The sequence below is a fragment of the Rhinatrema bivittatum genome, chromosome 7 (genome assembly GCF_901001135.1).
Source record: "Rhinatrema bivittatum chromosome 7, aRhiBiv1.1, whole genome shotgun sequence".
Lineage (NCBI taxonomy): Eukaryota > Metazoa > Chordata > Amphibia > Gymnophiona > Rhinatrematidae > Rhinatrema > Rhinatrema bivittatum.
In genome coordinates this window covers 264194256-264218462 of record NC_042621.1, presented here as the reverse complement: position 1 = coordinate 264218462, position 24207 = coordinate 264194256, and the positions used below count along the sequence as shown (strand labels likewise).

The window sequence follows — 24207 nt, the reverse complement described above, 5'->3', positions numbered from 1 at the left end:
GAAGAAGACAAGATAGAAACTTTAACAAAGTGTATAAACCTGTAGAATGGAGGAATTTCCAAAAATGGATGTTTGAGAATTACAATGAATTGTTCCGTACAAGTATGTAGTTTAACAATAAAGGCGAAATCATAAGTAATGAAGATTCTGGATGATAATAATGCTTAGGGGTAGGATACCAGGATGGTTATAATAATAAAATATGTTGATTGGAGGTTGAAAATCGGATAGAATAGTTTTTAATCTGCGTCTGGGAAGGCTTGTTTGAAAAGCCATGTTTTAAGTCTTTTTCTGAAAGTCAGTAAGCAGGGTTCCTGTCTAAGTTCCGTTGGTATGGAGTTCCAAAGCATGGGTCCTGCTGTGGAGAAAGCCCTATCTCTGTAAGTTATGTGGAGGGAAGTTTTGGAAGGCGGTACTTGTAGTGACTCTTTGTAGTACTCTCTTATGGGTCTGGAGGAAGTATGTTTTATGAAAGGGATTTGTAGGTTGAGAGGGGCGATTTGTTGGATGGATTTGTAGATTATGGTGATTGACTTATAAAGAATTCTGAAATGAATTGGTAGCCAGTGTAATTCTTTAAGGATTGGGGAAATGTGCTCTCTTCTCTTTGTATTAGTTAGGATTCTGGCTGCAGTATTTTGAACCATTTGTAGTGGTTTGGTGTGTGCTGATGGGGTACCTAATAATAAAGAATTGCAATAGTCTAACTTGGAGAAGATTATTGCTTGTAGGATAGTCCTGTAGTCATGGTTGTGGAACAGTGGTCTTATTCTTTTTAGAACATGCAGTTTATGAAAGCAGTCTTTAGTAGTTTGGTTTATGAAAGCTTTTAAATTAAGTCTATTATCGATGATTGCGCCCAAATCTCTTACTTTTATTGTTTGTAAATTAGTTTGAGGAATTGTGGGTGTGTGGCAGATCTCAGAGGATATGAGAAGGAGTTCCGTTTTTGAGGAATTTAGGATTAAATTCATACTGGAAAGGAGGGAGTTGATTTCTTGTAGACAATAATCCCAAAGCTCGAGGGTTTTTTTAATGGATTCTTTGATTGGTATTACAATTTGGATATCGTCGGCATACAGGTAGTGTTTAAGGTTCAAATTGGTTAAAAGCTGGCAGAGAGGGAGGAGGTAGATGTTAAAGAGGGTAGGTGAGAGGGATGAACCCTGGGGAACTCCTTGTGATGAAGGGTAGCGTTTAGATTCTTTGCTGTGTATTTTTACCTTGAAGCCTCTATTTTTTAAGAATGAGTGGAACCAGGACAGTGCAGAGCCCGTTATGCCGATGTTCAATAGTTGGTTTAAGAGCATGGAGTGGTTAACAGTATCAAAGGCGGCTGAGAGGTCCAAGAGAATCAAAAGATAGGACTGGCCTTTGTCTAGGCCTAGGATGAGGTAGTCTGTTAAGGAAATTAGGAGAGATTCTGTACTTAACGATTTCCTGAAGCCATATTGTGAAGGGTAGAGAATTTTGTGGTCTTCCAGGTAGTCTGATAATTGAGAGTTAACCAATTTTTCCATGACTTTAGCAATGAACGGGAGGTTTGAGATAGGGCGAAAATTGGAGGGGTCGTCTGGGTCTAACTTTGGTTTTTTCAAGAGCGGCTTGATTGATGCCATTTTGAGGTCGTCAGGGTAGAGTCCTTTAGATAAAGAGCAATTGATTATGTCCGCCAGAGCTTTGGATATGGTGTCCGGAATAAGGAGGAGTAATTTGGAAGGGATTTGGTCTAATGGGTGTGTCGATGGTTTCATATTTTTCAGTATTCTATGGATTTCCGAAGTTGTAGTGGGTTCCAATGTGTTGAGTGAGATGTTTTTGTTATGGTGTATAAAGGTACTATGAGGGGAAGAAGTATTGAGCAAATTCTTAGAAAGAAGGTTGGCTATTTTGTTGTTGAAGAAGAGGGCAAGTTCCTCTGCTTTTTCTTGGGCTTTGTTAAATGGAATGTCAGGTATTTGGATTTGAGTTAAGTTGGAGACGTAGGCGAATAGGGCTTTAGCATCAAAGATCATATGATGAATCTTATGAGCATAGAAGTCTCTTTTGATTTTTAGCAAGGAATTTTTGTAGTGATGGAAAGCAAATTTGTAGGTAGAGAGGGTGGACGCTGAAGGAGATTTGCGCCATTTGCTTTCTTTCCGTCTGAGGGAAAGTTTTAGATTTTGTAGTTCTTCATTAAACCATGGTTGTTTTTTTGGAAGGTTGTGTTTTAGTTTTTTAGTTGTTAGAGGACAGAGTTTATTAGCTGCAGTTTCTGTGATATTATTCCAAGAATGAAGTGCTGAATTTGGAGAGGAAAGGTCCATATGGGGAAGTTCTAAAATTAGGTGGTTGTGGAGGTCCTCGGATGTACATATTTTCCTATAGGAGAATTGTTGTTGAGGGGCGAGGGAGCTGTTTTTTTGTGCAAGTGTGATGGTGGTCGAGATTAGAGAGTGGTCCGACCAGGGTACTGGTTCGCAGATTGGTTGAGTTGAATTAGAGATACCAGAATTAGTGAAGATGAGGTCCAATGTGTGACCTGCTTTATGGGTGGGTTCCTTGATAATTTGGTTGAAACCTAAAGCAGATAAGGCGGTAATGAGAGTTTTCCCATTTGTAGATAGAGAGGGATTGTTAACATGTAAATTGAAGTCGCCGAGTATAATTGCTGGAGAATCTAGATTGATGTGGGAGACTATTAATTCCAGAAGAGGAGAGGCATCTGAGTCGAGATAAATAAATAACTTTAAATAAATAACTTTAGGTAAGTTATTTGATTGGTACACCTAAGGAATAATCAATTTACTAATTTATCTGGTTGCCTGTTATGAAGTTAGGATGACTACATTAGAAATACAAACCTAGGGGTGGGTGGGCAGAGGGGTAGGGTGGGAGGGAGTTAAACAGTTTATACCTAGGTCAAGCTGGGTAGGGCAAGACACTTTCTGAAAGTTTACTTGTCCTTTAGCTAGTAAATGATCCCACAGAAACAGATTATAATGGCAGCTATATAATTAGAGAGATACTGGGAATTTTTTTTTTGTGGGTTTTTTGAATTTTACAATAATCTAATATCAAGAAACCAAACAGATTAGTATACAATATAATCAAGAAACCAGATTAGTACAATACTGGAATAGAAAGGGAGTTGAAATCACAGAGCAGTTTTCTACAGAGAAGCAAACCAATATCAAGGAACCACAGATTAATATACAATACTAGAATAAAAAGGGATTATGAAACACAGAGCAGTATTTCCAAAAACTAGTATCTTATCTGCACTGAAACAGTTGGCTCCTCTCCTGGGCTGTGCACACTCTGTATTGTTTCTGCTGGCTCACAAGTTAGCTACCTCTAGCCACTGAGTGAGCCACACCCAAACTGGCTATACCTGGACTCTTCTGGAACTGGTCCTCTAGCTAGTAAATGTAAAAGATCCTGGAACTGGTCCTCTAGCTAGTAAATGTAAAAGATCCCTCAGCACTTATAATCCCAAAATGAAACAGTTTATACCTAGGTCAAGCTGGGTAGGGCAAGACACTTTCTGAAAGTTTACTTGTCCTTTAGCTAGTAAATGATCCCACAGGCATTTAACCCAGATGCCGGGGGTGGCAGAAAGAAATTAGAATGTCACCCCCCAAATACTAAGGCAATGGAAAAGGGTGAAGTGGATAACATAACTCAACTAAATAAGTCACAAAAGGAGTCCAAAAAAAGCAGTAACCTGAATGAGAAAAGCTGGAAAGCTATGAGCACAAATGCTCAGGTTTGGGCAATAAAATCCCAGATCTGCAAACCCTAAAGGTGAAGGCGGACTTGGACATTGTTGCTGTCACGGAGACGTGGTTCAGGGAATCTCATGATTTGGATACGGCAATACCGGGCTATAACTTGTTAAGGAAGGATAGAAAGGACAGGAAAGGAGGAGGAGTGGCTCTTTATGTCAGAAACAATATCCAAGCATCTGAGCTGCAAGGAAGATGGGCAAAGAAGAAGCACTATGGGCCGACCTAAAAAAAAAAAAAAAGATGCGGCATCCATTTTTATTGGATTGGTTTACAGGCCTCCAAATCAAATGGAAGAGCTTGACAGAGATCTGGTTGAAGACATCCAAAAGATGGGAAAGAAGGGAGAAGTGGTGATTGTTGGAGATTTTAATCTGCCGGATGTAGACTGGAGAATCCCTCTTGCAGAAACTAACAGTAGTAGAGAGATAGTGGATGCCCTGCAAGGGTCTCTGTTCAATTGTTAATGGAACCCACAAGGGGAGGGAGCAGCTATACTAGATTTAGTGCTCACTAATGGAGATAATGTCTCTAATGTCCAGGTGGGTGCCCACCTCAGCACCCATGATCATCAAAAGGCATGGTTTAATATCACAAATAGTATACGGAGAAGAAGCACGAAGACCCGAGTTTTGTTATTCAAAAACACAGACTTTGATGAAATGGGGAAGTACCTGGAGGAAGAACTAGAAGGCTGGGAGAAAATGAGAGATGTGGAACAGTGGGCCAAACTAAAAGGAGCAATAAGCAAGGCAACTAATCTATACGTTAGAAAAGTAAAGAAAAGCAAGAGAAAAATGAAACCTATCTAGTATTCAAAGGGAGGTGGCTGACAAAATAAAAGCTAAAAGAACAGCTTTCAAGAAATATAAAAGATCCCAAAGGGAGGAGCACAAGGAAGAATATAGAAACATAGAAATGACGGCAGAAGAAGACCAATCTGCCCATCCAGTCTGCCCAACAAGCTTCACACTTCTTTTTTTTCTCATACTTATCTGTTTCTCTTGGCTCTTAGTAACCTTTGGTTCTATTTCCCTTTCACCCCCACCATTAATGTAGAGAGCAGTGATGGAGCTGCATCCAAGTGAAATATCAAGCTTGATTAGTTAGGGGGGTAGTAACTGCCGCAATAAGCAAGCTACACCCATGCTTATTTGTTTACCCAGACTGTTATTCAGCCCTTATTGGTTGTTTTTCTTCTCCCCTGCCATTGAAGCAGAGAGCTATGCTGGATATGCGTGAAGTATCAGTTTTTCTTCTCCCCTGCCGTTGAAGCAGAGAGCTATGCTGGATATGCGTGAAGTATTAGTTTTTCTTCTCCCCTGCTGTTGAAGCAGAGAGCTATGCTGGATATGCATTGAAAGTGAAGTATCAGGCTTATTTGGTTTGGGGTAGTAACCGCCGTAACAAGCCAGCTACTCCCCGCTTTGTGAGTGCAAAGCCTTTTTTCCACAATTCCTCTTGCCGTTGAAGCTTAGAGCGATGTTGGAGTCGCAGTAACCGTGTATGTTTATTGAATAAGGGTATTATCTCCAGGCAGTAGCAGTCATTCTGGCGAACCACCCACTCTTCATTGACGTCCTCTTGACTTTATGGCTCCACAGTGTTTATCCCACACCCCTTTGAAGTCCTTCACCGTTCTGGTCTTCACCACTTCCTCCGGAAGGCCATTCCTGGCATCCACCACCCTCTCCGTGAAGAAATACTTCCTGACATTGGTTCTGAGTCTTCCTCCCTGGAGCTTCAAATCGTGACCCCTGGTTCTGCTGATTTTTTTTTCCTATGGAAAAGGTTTGTCGTTGTCTTTGGATCATTAAAACCTTTCAAGTATCTGAAAGTCTGTATCATATCACCTCTGCTCCTCCTTTCCTCCAGGGTGTACATATTTAGATTCTTCAATCTCTCCTCATAAGTCATTCGATAAAGACCGTCCACCTTTTTGGTCGCCCTTCTCTGGACTGCCTCCATCTTGTCTCTGTCTCTTTGGAGATACGGTCTCCAGAACTGAACACTGCACTCCAGGTGAGGCCTCACCAAGGACCTGTACAAGGGGATAATTACTTCCCTTGTCTTACTCGATAGTCCCCTCTCTATGCAGCCCAGTATTCTATCTGGTGGAACTGAGGGAGACAAAGTAATCAAGAGACAAAAAGTCAAGCGGAAGAAAGGATTGCTAAAGAGGAAAAGTGAGGTGACAAAACATTTTTCAGATATATCAGAGAAAGGAGAAAAGTTCAAAGTGGTATAGTGAAATTGAAAGGTGAAAAGGATCAATGTGTGGAGAGAGACATAGAAACATAGAAATGACGAAACAACCCATCCAGTCTGCCAAGCAAGCTTTCACAGTTATTTTTCTCATACTTATCTGTTACTCTGACCGCTGAGGTCAGGGCACTTATTGGTAACTTTTTGATTCTAATTTCCTTCCACCCCTGCTATTGATGTAGAGAGCAGTGCTGGAGCTGCATAAAAGTGAAGTATCAAGCCTAATTGGTTAGGGGTAGTAACTGCTGTAATGAGCAAGCTACTCCCACGCTTATTTGTTTACCAAGCCTGTGCAATTTAGTCCTTGTTGGTTGTCTTAATATAAATCCTCTTTTCTTCATTCCCCCCTGCTGTTGAAGCAGTGAGCTGCTCTGTATATGTATTCAAGACTTTGTTTCGGGGTAGTAACCGCTGCAACAAGCAAGCTACTCACATGCTTATTTGTTTACCCAGACTATGCATTTCCTAGTATGTAGCAGATTGATTCAGGACCAATGGGTATAGTGTGCTCCTGATAGCAGTTGGAGACGGAGTCAGATTTCAATCTGACGTCAGCACCAGTACATATACCCATGCAGGCAGCTCTGCTCTTCAGTATTTTTCTTCTCCATAGCAGTTGGGGGACTCTATACACGCTTGCTCAGCATTAGGGTATTCAAACCAAAGAGAGAAAATTCCAAACAAAGAAGAAATCTTACCTCTCCAGACGAGCCCCGCTCTCCTGTGGTGATACCTAAGGGTCCTTCCCCCAGTTGAGATTTCCTGAGGTGATTTCCGAGATCCCTCAGAGGTAGACCTCGGTCCGGTAGCCAGTTCCCGGCGTGGACTTAGCCCCTGGCAACGGGAGTGGCTGGGAGGCAGCGGGTGCAATACCGAGCGCGGCAGTGAAGGTACCTCCCTCTCCCCCCGTAGCCGGAGACCGCCCAGAACGAAACTGGGAAACGCAGAGACAAGGTAAGGTAGAAAACGTTTTCTAAGACTCCGGTCTCAGAGGCTCGGATAGCTGCACAGATCGCCTGCCAGCGTCTGTACCATCGGGTTGATTAGCCCATGCTGGCCTAGACCCTGATCGGATACGAGGGTCCTCCCACGTGGAGACCCTCTGAGGTGGTCGCCATCTTGCCCGTGTAGTCGCAGATGCCATTTTGCTGCTCTGTCCGCCTAACTGAACCGTGCGCACAGGGACGAGCCGGGTGCATAAATTGTGCGCACAGCGGCGCGCGCATACATGCCGTACGCACATCCAACACGCACAACTGTGCCGGGCGCACAAGTTAAGGCCATGTGCACAACGGCGCGCGCATCTCAGTGAGCAAGCATCCCGGCCTACACGCACATCTTGGGCACACCCGGAGCGCATAGCTAAGCCTCCTGGCGTGCACATTAAACGCAGAGACCGGGGTTTCAACGACCTACACGCACAAAACCATGGCACCACCAGCCAAGAAAACAAAGGCACAAGCCCTCTGTCCAGCCTGCCATATAAGAGCGGCGCAGCACGAGGAGGCCACGGCTCTGTCTCTACAGTGCGAGGAGGCCCTGGGAGAACCTGGACAAGGCCCTCCCCAGCCAGTACAGGAATCGGGATCCACCAATAGTACCCCGGACCTCTCTATCCCCAGCACAACCCTCCCCCAAATGGGGTCCCTGGGGAACGCAGCGTCTTTTAATCTAGACCCAGGATCCTTCTCCTGGGTAGAATTCTTTAAGGGTCTACACACTTTTGTCCACATGCAACCGCCACCAGAGGACCCTTGCCTCCCAGGGCCCTCCAGACCTTCTAGTGACGTGCTACCCCTGGCCAAAAGTCTCTCTATAGCGGACATGGACACCTCAGACGAGGATCAAGACCCCCTGGAGTAAGGGAAATACCTCCAGGAACGGAACTTTACCGAACCATGAGGCGTTTCTTCTCCAAAGACGAGATACCAGATCTCGTGGCTCTCAGCTTGAAGGAGCTTGCCATTCCAGGCACAAGTGCCACAGAGGAACCAAAGACGAACCCTCTCCTAGAAGGGCTCCGTCAGGCCTCCCACCATTTCCCCTTGCTGCAAGCCTTACAACAGCTGATCAACTTGGAATGGGATGCCCCGGAGGCCAGTTTCAAAGGGGGGCGGGCCCTGGAAGCGCCATATCTACTGGAACCCTCAAGCCAATGATCTACTAGTGTTCCCCAAAGTGACCGCCATGGTCTGCGCAGTCACAAAGCGCACTACCATCCCAGTTGAGGGAGGAGCAGCACTCAAGGATGCCCAGGACAGATGTCTGGAATCCATCCTTAAACAGTCATTCGATGTATCAGTTATGTCACTATTTTTTATTTATTTATTTATTGATTTTTATATACCGCCGCTCATCAATGATATCACGTCGGTGTACATGGAACAAAAATACGCGGTTGCGTGTACATGTAACAGTATAATAATATCTGAATTCAACAATACATTAAAACAGTAAAATATGGTATCAAAAAACATTAAAACAGTAAACTATGGTATAAAAAAACAACTTATTTAGTTAATATTAGATGATATAATCGAGTAAGAATGCCTTTGATTGCACAAGATAATCTAGCATCAGGGATAATCTAGCATCAGGGCAAATACTGGGAAGGAAGGAAGGGGGTGGGGAGCAAATTGGAACAGGAAGGAAAGAGAATGGGTTAGGAAGGAACAGGTTATTTACATATATACAGAAGGCGGGATCAATGGTTAAAAGAGGGAAACCAAAGTACTAGGAATGAACAGAAGAGGGCATAAATAATCTACAGATTGCTGCCTGCTGTGCCGTGGTAACACGCACCTGCTTATCCATGACTAGGATTGCCGCCACGCCTGACGAAGCACTATAACCAGCAGTATCCTTCCTCAGATGCGACCTCTGATCTGGTAAGCACCTCAGCCAGTGGTGTCTCATCTGTAGTGGCAGCCAGAAGGCAACTTTGACTCCGAAGTTGGTCAGCCGACGCGACTTCCTAGACGAAACTCACGAGAATGCCCTTTAAAGGAGCCCTCCTGTTCGGAAGCGAACTGCAGAAGTTAGACGATAAATGGGGCGAATCTCCAGTACCTCGGCTATCGGAGGACAAGAACAAAAGAAGCCAATGCCCTCCTCCCCGATTACCTAGGGGCAGAGGATCACAGCGCTTCAGACTCTACAAGAGTACATACCAAGCCTCTCGCCCCGCAGGCAGGGGCCAGTCCTTTCGGAACAAACAAAACAAGAGGGGTGCCGGCTCTGGCACAGTCCCCAGCCGCACTCCGCAATGAGAATCAGCCAACCCATCCACAGGAAGAAGCAAAAGGGGCAGCTTTGCCCTATTCTACCAAAGATGGGTTGAGATAACAGCGGACAAGTGGCTCCTAACCATCATTCAAGGGGGATACTATCTGGACTTCCACTACATCCCTCCGGACAAGTTCGTGAAATCTCCTTGCCACGCACCCTCCAAGAGGATGGCAGTGGAAACCACACTGGCCAAATTGCTCTCCCTAAAGGCCATAACACCGGTGCCCATGCAATAACAAAATACTGGGCACTATTCCATGTATTTTATCATCCCCAAGAAAGAGGGAACGTTCCGGCCCATGCCTGGACCTCAAGTCGGTCTACTGCTACCTTGAGGGTACCACACTTCCACATGGAAACCCTGTGCTTGGCATAAGGGCGATACAGCCGGGAGAATTCCTTACATCCCTGGACCTGTCAGAAGCCTACCTGCACATTCCAGTCCATCACGAGCATCAGCGATTCCTACGCATCACGATCCTGACCACCACTAGCAGTTCCGGGCGCTATCCTTTGGGCTAGCCACAGCCCCCCGCACGTTCACCAAAATCATGGTGGTAGTGGCGGTGACACTGAGGAAAGACTGAATCCTCGTACATCCATATCTGGACAATTGGCTGATCAGGGCAAAATCTCCAGACGAAAGTCACCAGGTGACCACCAGAGTCAAGACTCTACTGCAGAGCCTCAGGTGGGTTATCAACACAATCAAGAGCTGTCTGCAGCCCTCCCAATCTCTTGAATACCTGGGAGTCTGGTTCGACACCAAACAAGACAAGGTTGTTCTTCCCTCTACAAGGAGAAGAAAACTGATGAACCAAATGCGAAACCTGCTAGAAGGTCCCCGCCCCAAAGTATGGGACTACCTTCAAGTCCTCGGCCTGATGACATCAATCCTGGAAGAGGTCCCGTGGGCAAGGGCCCACATGCGACCGCTACAGTGCTCCCTACTGTCACGATAGAACCCAATGTCCCATGACTACTCCATTCACCTCCAGCTCCCGGAGGAAGTGCAAAACCAGCTTCAATGGTGGCTACAAGAAGGCCATCTAAGCAAGGGAATAAGGCTATCTCCACCAACCTGGGTTTTTCTCACCACGGATGCGAGCCTACAAGGGTGGGGAGCCCACTGCCAGGGGAAATGGAACAAGGAAGAGTCGGGGTGGAACATCAACTGGAAGCCCGGGTGGTCAGACTAGCCTGCCTACGGTTCAGTCATAGACTCCAGGGCGAACCTGTTAGTCATGGCGGACAACGCCACAACAGTTGCCTACGTCAACTACCAGGGAGGAACCAGAAGCCAATAAGTGTCCCTGGAAATATTCCCTAATGGCATGGGCGGAAGCAAACCTTCAAGGGATCCTGGATTTTGGATAGTTTATGAGAAACCCTAGGGAGATCAGGGTATGGCATGTGAAACATAGAGACGTCAGTGCAGCTTGCTGAGTAGGAGCCCTGATCAACCAATAGGGGTAGACGTGGACACTTTGACTCCTGAGAAAGGCAGCTACCACTACGAGACACTTGGTGAAGACTCGTGGGGCCGAATGGTAACACTCGATATTGGAAGTGTTTTGGGCCTACTAGGAATCGCAGGAATCTGCGATGTGACCGGGTAATGGAAATGTGTGTGTAGGCGTCCTGGAGTTCTAGAGAGCAGAGCCAGTCTTCCCTTTGGAGAAGGGGAAGAAGAGAACCCAAGGTCACAGTCTTGAACTTTTCTCTTTGTAGGTATTTGTTTAAGGTGCGAAGGCCAATTATTGGGCGAACATCACCTGACTTTTTTGGTATCAGAAAATACCGGGAATAGAATCCCTGCCCCTGTTGGGAGAGGGGCACTGGTTCTATTGCTCAGGACTGGAGGAGGAGGTAGACCTCCTACTCCAGAAGAGATGAGTGGTCTGATGTTCCCCATGTCAGCCGAGGTGGGGAATCCGGTGGAACAGAGATGGTAACCTTGGGTTATTACAGCGAGTACCCACTGATCTGTGGTGACTGTATGCCATGGTTTGAAGAAGTGGCACAACCGGCCTCCAACAGGAATGGTCAGAAGTGGAGGCTGGGTACTGCTCTCTAGGAAGGAGTCAAAAGCCAGACGCTAGACCTGGATGGGGGGGGCTGGCTGTAACCTCTGTACTCGAGGTTGCTTGGATTGGCCTTTCCGGTAAGGCTTAGAAGCTCGAGCTTGGGACACTGGGGGATGGGATCTCCTTTGCCGGTAGAATTCTCTCTTGGAGTCTCTCCTAAAAGATCTTTTGGAAGAGGAAGAGAGATCAGAAGGCAGTAAGGAGAGCTGGCGCAGAGTCTCTTGGTGGTCCTTGAGCTACGCCACTGCTTCTTGAATCTTTTCTCCGAAAAGATTATCCCCAGCACAGGGCAAGTCAGCTATCCTGTCCGGTACTTCTGGTCTGAGGTCTGAAGACTTTAGCTAGGGCCATCTTCTCGCACTAATTCCTGTCGCCAAAACTCTGGAAGCAGTGTCGAAGATGTCATATGCCGACCGCACTGCTTGTCTGCCAGCATCTAGACCCTTTTGTGCTAGGGCATGAAGTTGGTCTTGGAATTGCAGAGGTAAGGCTTCAGCAAATTCCTGAATCTTCGTAAACAGGGCCCTATTGTACTGGGTCATGTATAATTGATAGGAAGCAATGCGAGAGATGAGCATTGACCCATGAAATACTCGCCTTCCAAACGCATCCAGAAATTTCTTTTCCTTTCCTGGGGGAATGGAAGAGTGGGGTTTGGAGCGTCGTGCCCTTTTCTGGGCTGACTCCACAACTACTGAATGATGGTCTAGTTGAGCTCTCTGGAAACCAGGGGCTGGCTGAACTAGATAGGTGGCATCTGCCTTACGATTGACAGTTGCCACAGAGCCAGGGTGCTCCCAATTTCTCTTTAAAAGGTCCAAGAGGATGTCATGAATAGGGATAGACATGATTTCCTTAGGAGCATCGAGAAATTGGAGAAGTTCTAACATTTGATGCCTTGAGTCCTCTTTGATCTGAAGCTGGAATGGAACTGTTTCAGACATTTCTTTAACAAAGTTGATAAAGGACAAGTCCTCTGGGGGAGAGGGCTGTGAAGGCAGATCATCTGAATCCTGGGACGAATCATCGGTCCAGGGATTGTATGGCTCATCACCAGCTCCCATATGTTCATCAGAAGGGAGTAACTGTGTTATTCCGGAAGGTCTGGGCCTAGGCATCGATGGCCTTGAAGGTGGAATTGAAGGCATCGATGGAAGCATCAACGGCATCGATGGAGGCACCGATGGAATATGTGACATTGATGGATATGTCAGTGGTAGCACTCCGGAGGGCGGAATGGAGATCGGTGATTCTTCTTCTTCTTCCGATGACAAGGGTATTGGTTCCCTCGGATGCACCGGTGGAAGGGCACCGGTTAACTTATCCATTCTTGCCAATAACGGTGCAAGCGCCATGGGTATCGGATCGGTGACCGGAGCAAGAACTGGCATCGATGGAGGTTTGAAACCCTGGAGTGCTTTACCGATGGCCTCGTGGATCATCTGATCCAATTCCTTACGGAAACCTGGGGTATGGTTACCCAGTTCCGGAGTAGGAGGCAGCACTGGTGTAGCCGGAGTGTCCACCGGTGAAGGTGGAATCGCAGATCCCGGCACCTGTCCAGGTGGAGAGCGCCTCAGTGACCCAGAGACAGAAGAGGATGGGGCCTTTTCTGTTCGGGACTTCTTTGACGGTGGCTCAGACGACGTCTATGCAGAGGGCTTGCCTGTATCGGCGGCCTGAGCTTATCAATGGTGGTGTCGATGTTTTTCTTGATGTTCTCATCGGTCTTTCTCCTGAGGAAGAACAGAGGGGGTCGATAACCGTGGAGTCGTTGAAGCAGCGGTTTCCCGGTGCTGGCGTGAAGTAGACGGTACTGGTTCAGATGGAGTCGGGGTTTTTGGCAAAAGAGAAGACTCATCTTCTCCAGCTTAGCTTTGCGACCCTTTGGTGTCATTTGGGCACATTTGGTGCAAGTAAGAACATCATGGTCGGACCCCAAACACATCACACAGATCGTGTGAGGTTCAGTAATGGACATCGAGTGCAGTCAGGGCACCGGAAACCCGGCGCCATGGCCTCGACAAAATTTAGCCACGGTGCGGTTGATGGCCAGTAGGCTACGAGGGGAAAACTCTACAGGAATCGACTGCAAGCAGGTAAAAAACTTACCGTTTGACCGCGGAGCAAAGATATCGATAAGAGTACCCCTGTTGGGTAAAATTTTTTGAAAGTTTTTGATGAAGTTCTGTGAGGAAAAATTCCTGTGAGGAATCTCTGAAGAGCTCCTTAACCTGCGTGGCTACTGCTGCGTGGAAAAAAGACAACTAAAGGGGGACCCCTGCTGGCGGCAGGGTTGGTGCTATGCTAGGTATGCCCAGTAGATGCCAGTCAAAGTTATGGAAACTTTGACAAAAGTGTTCCGTGATTGTGCTCCATCCTGATGTCACCCATATGTGAGGACTAAAATCCTGCTGTCCTGTGAGAATACCTGTTACAGGTAAGCAACTCTGCTTATTCGAGGGTGGTGATTGACACCTTGCTCTGAGCATGCAAGTTCTCCACATCGCTAACCTACATACAAATATGGAGAATATTCGAAGCCTGGTGCGAAGATCACGACATCCTTTGGACAGCCAAAATTCCCACGGTCCTGGAATTCCTGCAGGATGGCTTACAGAAGGGGTTGTCCCTCAACTCCAAGGTTCAGGTGGCCGTGTTGGCATGCTTCGGAACCAAAGTGGAAGGCATTAGCCTAACATCTCATCCGGACGTCTCCTGCTTCCTGAGAGGGGTCAAGCAGATCCGTCCACCCTTAAAGTGGCCGGTACCCCTATGGAACCTCAATCTAGTACTAGAGTTCCTAGCGGAAGCCTCCTTCACACCTATCCACAGTCTGTCTCTATGACTACTAACCTTGAAGACTACATTTCTAGTGGCAATATGTGTGGCCCGTCGCATCTCCGAACTTCAAGCACTATCCTGTTGGGAACCCTTTCTCAGGTTCACACCGGGATCCATACAGCTACGAACTGTCCCCTCCTTCCTTCCAAAGGTGGTTTCTCACTTCCATCTAAACTAAACCATCTCGCTGCCATCTCCAGACGAGCATAAGAGCTCGGAAGAATCTCGCCGTCTTTGCCACCTTAACGTCGGCAAACTTCGAACCCATCGATGCCTTCAATTCCACCTTCAAGGCCATCGATGCCTTGTCCGATACCTGGAAAGGTCGGAACCCATACGAAAGATGGACCACCTATTCGTCCTTCACAGTGGGGAAAAAACAAGGGGAAGCAGTCTTGCGGGCAACCATAGCCCGCTGGATCAAAGAAGTAATCAAGGCGGCCTACGTAGAGGCAGGCAAGCCTCCACAGCCTCAAGTCAAGGCCCATTCCACTAGATCCCAGGCAGTGTGCTGGGCGGAAACAAAGATGCTGTCACCCACCGAGATCTGTTGGTCGGCGACATGGTCCTCCATTCACACCTTCGCCAGGTTCTACCGCCTGGATGTTCAAGCTCGGGAGGACACAGCATTCGCAAGGGCAGTACTAAGTGGGCCACGGGCAACCTCCCACCCGGCTCAGGAGTAGCTTTTGTACATCTCATTGGTCCTGAATCCATCTGCTGCATGTTAGGAAATGGAGAGATTACTTACCTGATAATTTCGTTTTCCTTAGTGTAGACAGATGGATTCAGTATCCTGCCCACCGCTGCTGCTATGCACGAAAACCTCGGGAGTCAATTCCCGAGAGCAAGACAAACACAGGTAAGCCATGCTTCTCTTCAACTAGGACACCCATAGTTACTGGATGTCTGTGTTTCTCAGTTGAGGGCACTGGCGGTCTCCAGCTATAGTCCACATCAAGCAGTTCAAGTTGATTACATTTCTCAAGTTATTCAAGTTTAACAAAGTTAATCAAGTTAATCAAATTATCCAGACATACATATATCCACAATTGCTTTGCGAGGAGAATACTGAAGAGCAGAGCTGCCTGCACGGGTATATGTACTGGTGCTGACGTCAGATTGAAATCTGACTCTGTCTCCAGCTGCTATCAGGAGCACACTATACCCATTGGTCCTGAATCCATCTGTCTACACTAAGGAAAACGAAATTATCAGGCAAGTAATTTCTCCAATTCAGTCCTTGTTGGTATTAGTCTGAATGTAAATCCTCTTATCTTCATTCCCCCCTGCCGTTGAAGCAGTGAGCTGCGCTATATATGTATTCAGTGAAGTATCAGGCTTAATTGGTTTGGGATAGTAACTGCCGCAACAAGCAAGCTACTCCCATGCTTTTTTGTGAATGCAAATCCTTTGTCCCACATTTCCTCTTGCCATTGAAGTATAGAGCAACGTTGGAGTCGCATTAACCGTATGTATGTTTATTGAATAAGGGTATTAATCACCAGGTAGTAGCAGTCATTCCTGCAAGCCCCCCCATCCCATGCCTCTTCTCTTCATTCACATCCTCAAGACTTTATGGATCCACAGTGTTTATCCCACGCCCCTTTGAAATCCTTCACAGTTTGTCTTCACCACTTCCTCCGGAAGGGCATTCCAGGCATCCACCACCCTCTCCGTGAAGAAATACTTCCTGATATTGGTTCTGAGTCTTCCTCCCTGGAGTTTTAAATCGTGACCCCCTGGTTCTGCTGATTTTTTTTTTTTGCAATGGAAAAGGTTTGTCGTTGACTATGGATCATTAAAACCTTTCAAGTATCTGAAAGTCTGTATCGTATCACCCCTGCTCCTCTGTTCCTCCAGGGTATACAATACTTCAGTGTTGCTTCACTACAAAATGACTCAGCCTCTAGCTAGCTAATTTTATTTATTTATTTATTTATTTATTAGTTTTTGGATATCGCGTCGGTATACATAGAACAAGAACATACACCAGGGCATTAGACATTGAACAAATTAAAACTTATGTAAATAACAATATAACAAGAAAAACAAGGTATTTAGCAATCACCCATTTGTGAGGACTAGCATCCTGCTTGTCCTGGGATAAAGCAAAATTGCTTACCTTGTAATAGGTGTTATCCCAGGACAGCAGGATGTAGTCCTCACGAAACCCACCCGCCACCCTGCGGAGTTGGGTATCATATATTTTATTTTATTTTTGCTAACGCTTATTGCTACATACGAGACAGAAGAGAGACCCCTGTGGCAGAGAATATCATGGCATGCTGGACATGCTCAGTGGCCTCACAGGGCCAGTCAAAAGTTTCTAGAAACTTTGACAGAAAGTTTTCCCGCAATAGGGCTCCGTCAGTGACGTCACCCATATGTGAGGACTACATCCTGCTGTCCTGGGATAACACCTATTACAAGGTAAGCAATTTTGCTAACCTATAGCTAGTAAATTCCACTTATAGGAACTATTATCCTGCTTGTTCTTGGAGAAAGCAAAGTAGCTTGCCTATAACAGGTGTTCTGTGTAGACTGCATAATAGCAGTCCATAAAATCCCACTTGCCTTCATAGGAGTTGGTTTCTGTCAGAGAGCTTTTATATAGGACTGAGGAAAACCTTGCATGATGGTGATGTGGGTTATCTAGCACATAATTAGTAAGTGCATGGAAAAAATCTGCAAAACCTCTAAAAAAGTTCTTTCTCTGGGTTTCTTCAATGATATCCATTTGTGTGGACTGGGAGCTCTCTGTCCTTGGGGAACACATGTCACAGGCAACTTTGCTTCACTTCATATTTAGAAAAGAGGATAACATAGCATTTAATTAGTTTATGATGATCTGTGACTTTTAAAATTCAAATATTTATCTTACAGACAGCCCCAGGGTTTCTGACCCAAATATTCCCCTAGTGGCTCGTGAGATAATGCAGCGAATGATCCGACAGTTTGCTGCTGAATATACCTCAAAAACTAGCTCTACTCAGGACTCCAGCCAGCCCAACAGCACAAAGAACCAAAGCCTGCCGAAAGCAACCCCAACGCAATCCTCTCCTGCAGCTGCAACGACTCAGAACCCTGTGCTTAGTAAACTTCTGATGGCTGACCAAGACACCCCTCTGGACCTTACTGTCAGAAAGTCAGAACCCAGTGAACAAGGTATTCCTTAGAAATTGATTATTTCTGCTCTGTTTTCTGCTTTACCTAGTATCCTTGCTGCCCTGCCTTAAAAAAGTAAAAATAATCTAGCTAGAAGAGATGTTAATGAGGAAGTCAAATGAAAAATGCTGTTTTAATGACTCATGAAAAATTATCAGGTAAATCACTAGTCATTCCATTATTTGTGTAGTTCATTTCATAAGAAAAACTTTAATGTGCAAAATATGCCAAAGTTAATGTCTGGTAGAATCACTGATGGCAATTTTACACCTTTCCTTTCAAACTTTCCAAAGTGAAATGATATACAAGGATTTCAGAATTCTGTGGTGTAATTAATGAGGATTTTATTTTATTTTTTAATGCTCTAAATATCCTTGGTGTGAGCTGGAAAAGTATTTTCCCAAACAGCATATTGTCTTATCTCTGTACTTATTTATTTAAAACCATTTGTTAGTCGCCCTTTCTGCATGCAGGGCGAGGTACAATAATATATTAATAATTAAAAGCAAAAGACACGCAGTAAGGATATAACAAATATATAGTAGCATATAATAAAAATTAAACAAAGGAGGAGAATGACCCACAAAGGATTCAGGTAGCCTGATTGGTTAACTCTCGTATGTCTTCTAGAATAAGTACTTTTAAGTGCTTTTTAAAAAAAAAAATTGGGCTCTTTATAGTTCTTACTTCCATAGGGATTAAATTCCACAGGAGGGGACTGGCTAAGGAGAAAGCACGCTCTCTAATTTCATCAAAATTGACTAATTTGGGAACATCCAAAAGGTTTTGGCTAGAGGATCTCAGCCGTGAAGCTGGTGTGTGAATTTTAAGGGTTGTTGAAATCCAAGGAGAATGAATATTGTCGATCAATGAGTGCATGATCTTTATTAAATGTATATTGTATATGGTAGGATATGGGAAGTCAATGAAGGGAATGCAACATTGGTGTAATGTGCTCTTGAATTGGAACTCCTGTTAATCGTGCTGTGGCACTTTGAATAATTTGAAGAGACCGAATGATGTATGCTAGAAGACCAATAAATGGAGTTACAATAGACAATACTAGAGAACAAAAGAGATTGCAAAACAGTCAGGAAGTCCTTAAAATTGAGCAGGGGTTTCAAATGTCGCAGAAGTCTTGAGTTTATGGAAAGAAAATAACAGCTTTTTTAATTTACTTAACTGAATCTTCCTTTTTTTTTTTTTTTAATTTACCACGTTAACCAAAATCAGGAAATAGTTTTAAACAAATCAGCTGTTAGTGTTCTATGACACAAAAACAGTGTGCTTATTTAATCATTTTTCAGGAGGAACACTAACAAAAAAAAAAAAAATTAAACCCCCCCCCCCCCCCCCCCCCCCCAAAATCATAGGTGTTAAATTTGCCATTAGCTAATAGGCAGTTAATATTTATCTTTCTCCGAGAACACGAAGGATGGTAGACCTCACACATTGGTGACATCATTAGATGGAGCCCCAACATGGAAAACTTATATCAAATTTTCTAGAACTTTGACTTGGCACACTGAGCATGTGTCCATGTGGGATCCCTCTCCAGTCTCTTTTTCTGCAAAGCTGCAGCATCGCGGTGTGAGTGAGCTCACTTTGGCTTTCTTTTTTTAGGCTCTTTGGAAAACTTTTATTTTTCTTGTTATTTTTTCATGGTTGTTAGATGCCGGGTCCCTCTTGGTGCTCCCCCGTAGTACTTCTAGTCAGGGGGGGGGTTTTTTCCATTATAGTTTTTATTGGAAGTAAAGCAGTGCAAACAATGATGTACATGGACATATTCATAAAGCCAAATACAATACAGTTTCAACAAGAAGCAAAAAATAAACAACTTGTTACAATCTCATATATGATAACAGTATTTGAACAAAATGGTCATCAATGTTCCCTTGAAAGCTATACTTCCACATTTTACCTGAACAATCCCACCCCTTCCCCTCCCTTTAAGCCCTTGTGTACCATGGCCATGTATGCCTCTTATATAAGTGGCCTTGGTTCAGAGCAAGTAGTGAAGAAATCAAGTATAGTACGTAGTTTTGAATCTATTCCTAACAAGTACCAATCTCTAACCGAACAGACTAACTGTAGGGTCTACCTTTAGAAATCGAGTAACATTATTTAGCAGGTAGCCATGTTTCATAGTGAACCCAAATCTTAAAGAATTTCTGAAGAGAGTGTTGCTTACAGGCAGTTATTTTACTCAATTTATAAATGTTGGATACTTTTCTTTGCTCCTCAGATAACTGTGGAATCGTGGATGTTTTCCAGTACTTAGCAAGAACACATCTCGCTGCCGCCACAAAAATAAAGTATTTCAATTTGCCCACCTGTTGTGCCCCTCCTCCTACAGCTATGTCCAAGAGAACCTGACCCACTGTGTATGTCCCCCCATTGGTGGTTAACACGGGTACCCATTGAAAAATCTGTTGCCAATACTGTTGAATATAAGGTCAGGACCACCAGAGGTGAAAAAAAAAACACCCTCTTGATGACAACCTTTTCAACAAAGCCCAGATAGCTTGGGGTATATTCCAGAAGCATTGGACTACGATGCCATCTGTACAATAATTTATAGCTATTTTCTATTAGATTTGCTGCTATTAACCCTTTACCTATACTTTTATATATGTCCGTCCAGCTATCATTGTCCAACACAAGACCCAGATCCTCTTCCTAGGCTCTTATATAATGGGGCTTAACATGAAGAGCCTTGTTCAGAAATCCGTATAGTTTAGAAATAACCTGTTTGCCTCTCTGCAGAGACTTTCAAAGAAAGTTACTCCCTCTTTTAGGCTATTAAGCATTAATGTAGAATTAAGGAAGTGGCGAAGTTGAAGGTATTTAAATCTCTCAGAGGCAGGTAGACCATACTTGGTACACAGATCATCAAACTCTATAACTCCTTGTATACTCCATACATTATCTATTCGATTTATACCTCGCTCTTTCCAAGCAGAGCAAGCTACCGGTGGCAGTCCTGGAGTAAATTCTGTAGTATGAAAGAGATGCGTGAGAGTTGTGTGGATACGTTTCCCCATAATATTTTTCCTCCACTGATCCCAAACCTTTAGTGTGGTACTCAACGGAGCGGAGATCAAATGTATCTTGGGCCAGGTTCTCTTAGGCTGCCATATCAATGCTTGTATGGGCATCTCTCCTAGTAGGGCTTGCTCCATCTGTATCATTCTTTTAGTCACTGGGGATGTATGCCAATCCAAGATGGCTCTAAGTTGAGCTGCTGGGTGATACCAATGTAAGTTTGGTACACCTAGTCCCCCTTGTGCTTTTGATAGGTACATAAACTTTCGGGCAAGCCAAGGAAATTTACTCCCCCCCCCCCCCCCAATATAAATTTCAAAAAGCTGCGTTGGCATTTATCCAGGACTTCCCGAGGTACATATATGGGTAAGGTTTGAAAAAGATACAGAAGTCGGGGTAGCACATTCATTTTTATCACAGCTATTTTCCTGAGCCAAGAAATATGGTATCTGTCCCACTCTTCCCATTCTTTATATATCTTCGTTAGTAATGGAGTGTAATTCAGATGGATCAAGTCTTCAAGCCTACCCAGATATACTCCTAGATATTTTATTTTCTTGGGCGCCCATTTGAACCTATGCACTGCCTTGAGCCCCTCAACCTGACTTGTGGGTATCATGATGTTGAAGATCTCTGATTTTTCCCAATTAATTTTGAATCCCGAAGCGGCACTGAATAGAGATATTTCTTTTTCAATTTCCGGTAATGACTCAGCAGGGTTAGATATTGAAAATAAAATATCATCCACGAAAAGAGCTAATTTCATCGTAAATCCTCATAAGGTGACGCCCTGTATGCGAGGATTCTTTCATATTTGAATAGCCAGGGGTTTCAAAAAAAGGGCAAATAGTAATGGTGAAAGAGGACACCCCTGTCTCGTGCCTCTTTTAACACAGAAAGCGTCTGCGTATCCTCCATTGATTTTTAGACAGGCCGATGGCAAATCATACAATTTAGTAATCCAGTTGATGAATAGAGGTCCAAACTGCATACATTCTAGCAATTTGAATAGATATGGCCAGTGCACAAGGTCAAAGGCCTTTTCAGTGTCAATAGTGAGCAGGAGGGCCGGCTCTTTATATTGTTGAGCCCACCATATAAAGTCTATAGCTATTCGGACATTATTTGAAGCCATCCGGCCTGGTATAAAGCCGGATTGATCCGGGAAAATAAGGTCCCCAACCACTCCCCTCAGCCGATCTGCCAATATCTTGGCCAATATCTTAAGGTCAATATTTATCAAAGATATCAGCTGGTATGAGCCGCATATGGTAGGGTCTCTCCCTGGCTTAGCCAAGATAGTTATTCCTGCTGTATTTGCCATCTTAGGGATCGTGCCGCCCGTTCTTAAAGAGTTAAACATAGAAGTGAGGGGGGCAACTACCACCTTCGAAAAGGTTTGATAAAATTTGGTGGTAAACCCGTCTAAACCGGGAGAATTCCCTTGTCCTAGTCAGGGTTTTAAGTGGTTCCTGGTAAGTTTCCTTTTGCGGTGAGTGCCCCGTGGCAGTGGTGATTTGGTGCCATCTCCATAGAGTTTGATATTTCTTCCCTATTATTAAGTCCCGTCATGGCTGCTTCTGGGTTTAAGTGATGCCTTTGGTACCCAAGGACCATGTCCTTCATGCACCCCCATGATGAATGTGTCCTCTGCCTGGGGGCAGGCATCTCTTAACTTCTAGGGTTGCTGCAAATGCACCTTGGTGATCCTTAAAGGACGTTGTCTTTGACTTGACAAGATGGGGCGCTTCTTCGGGTAGAAGAAGACAGAGCCAATGGCATCGGCACTGAAGACCATGGAGCTGCACTGATGGACACTGAGCCATTGACATCGGCAGGATTGTCAGTTCTGTTGGTGGATAGGGGTGCCGGAGCCCAGCCATTGTCGGGCTCTTCCAGGTTGAGGATGTTGGATTCCTAGTCTTCAGCCTTACATCAGAGAGAGACCGTGCCGAGCATCGAGGGAAGCTGAAGAAGTATCGGCATTTGTCTGTCAATGCATGGTGCCTGGCACGGGGATGTGCCAGTTGATGTTGTGATGCTCCCAAAGCAACACCCATAGCAAGGAGAACCAATCGGTGCTTGGGGTCCTGGTGCCAGTCACAGATCCTCCTTTCAGTTTTGAAGAGAATCTGACCACCCCTCCTTCCTCCCAGTCAGTGTTGGCATTGACCATGTTTGAGGAGGAACTTGAGTGGCAAATCCAACTGACAGTCAAGCAGGCATTGCGGGACATCTGTCCAGTGGTACCAATGGCACCTGAGCCAGCACCATTCATTCTTGAGCCACTGTTGGAGAAGCTCCATGGGCTCATTGGCATGTTACTGACCCAGCTGGCATTAGTTTCCAGGCTGGCAGCCTCCCCTGCTAATACAGTGGTCGTGGCTGATTACTCAGAAGAAGAAGCTCCACCAAGGCTTCCTGAGATTCCCAAGGTCTGCAGTCGCCCTCCCCCCCCCCATCCAGCTCCACTGGTGCCTGCACCTCTGGTTGAGGGCCGAGTGCGAAAGGCCTCATTTCCTGTTGCTTTCAGGAACTATGAAGGCCTTTATGACCCTTGGGGGAATGACACCACAGTGGCTATGGGGTCTCCTCTCTGACCCCTCTCCTCCAGAGGAATGAAGGAAGTTTCCGCCTGAGGACTTGACCTTCACAGGTTTCGTGCTGGCTATGGCGGAAGCCATCCCATTTCAGTTGCTGATGGAGGAGGATGTCGAGCACAAAAATGCTTGAAATCCTCCAGTACGTGGAGCCTCTTAAGAGATTGTTGCATGAGATCCTTAGTTACTGCTGAGGATGTGGGAACACCCCCTCACAGTGCTTCCTATAAACAAGAAGACAGATGGGGTTTATCTCATCTAGAAGGCTTCCAGATTCGATGAGCAACAGCTTCCCCACCAATCGGTGGTAGTTGAATCCGCCCTTGAGAGCCAAGCGGTCTTGGGAACCATTCCTCGGTGGCTCCAGGAAAGGATCAGAGTGAATGAACATTCTTGGGAGGAAGGTTTTTCAGGGGGCCATGCTCATTGCCCACATAGCTTCCTACCAGCTCTGCATGAGCCAGTACTCGCTGGACATCTGGAGCAGGTGCAGGAGGTGGTCGAGCAGTTGCTTTAGAGCAGCAGGACACGTTGTTGGTGCATAAGGGCCTGCAGTGTGGAAAACATGAGGTCCGCGCAACCTACAATCTTTTGGAAACTGCATTGAGGGTCACTTCAGCAGGAGTTGGGGCCCGCAGTATGACATGACTGCAGGCCTCAGGTCTCCGACCAGTGGTACAGGAAAGACTCGGATGTGCTGTGTACTGGGGAGAATCTCTTGGGAGATGGGGTGAGGGATGCGATGGCCTAGCTCCAGGACCACCATGAAACTCTCCATCAACTCTCCGTTAACACTCCAGTCCCATCCTCCTCTGCTAGGAGGTTGGTGAGTTTGGGGCAGAAAAAATATTTCTTCCACCAGAGGGAAGTACTGTCCTCGGCCCCCAACATCAGGATTCCCGCAACCATCCCAGGCAGTAGAGTGCCCCCAAGGCCCAGCCAGCTCCTCAGGCAACTCTAGTGACTATGATTTGACTGGGTCGTAGGGAGTATAGTCCAGTCACCTGTACCTGGGACAATGGATCCGCCAGTCAGGGGAGGTTGTGGTTCTTTGTAACCTCAGATCAGTGGGTTCTTTTCATCGTTCGGCAAGGGTACATATAAACCTATTGGGTGTCCCATTAAATTGCCCTCCAAGCC

General features: G+C 45.4%; 1 protein-coding gene across 2 annotated transcripts in view; it reads left to right on the top strand.

Moving 5' to 3' along the window:
* Nucleotides 1-24207, top strand: part of LCOR (ligand dependent nuclear receptor corepressor) — a 459578-nt gene that overhangs the window by 308842 nt on the left and 126529 nt on the right. For both annotated transcript variants that reach the window (XM_029610175.1, XM_029610177.1), the window contains exon 5: nucleotides 17141-17422. In XM_029610175.1, coding sequence (XP_029466035.1) covers nucleotides 17141-17422 — 282 coding nt within the window. The remainder of the gene's footprint in view (nucleotides 1-17140; nucleotides 17423-24207) is intronic.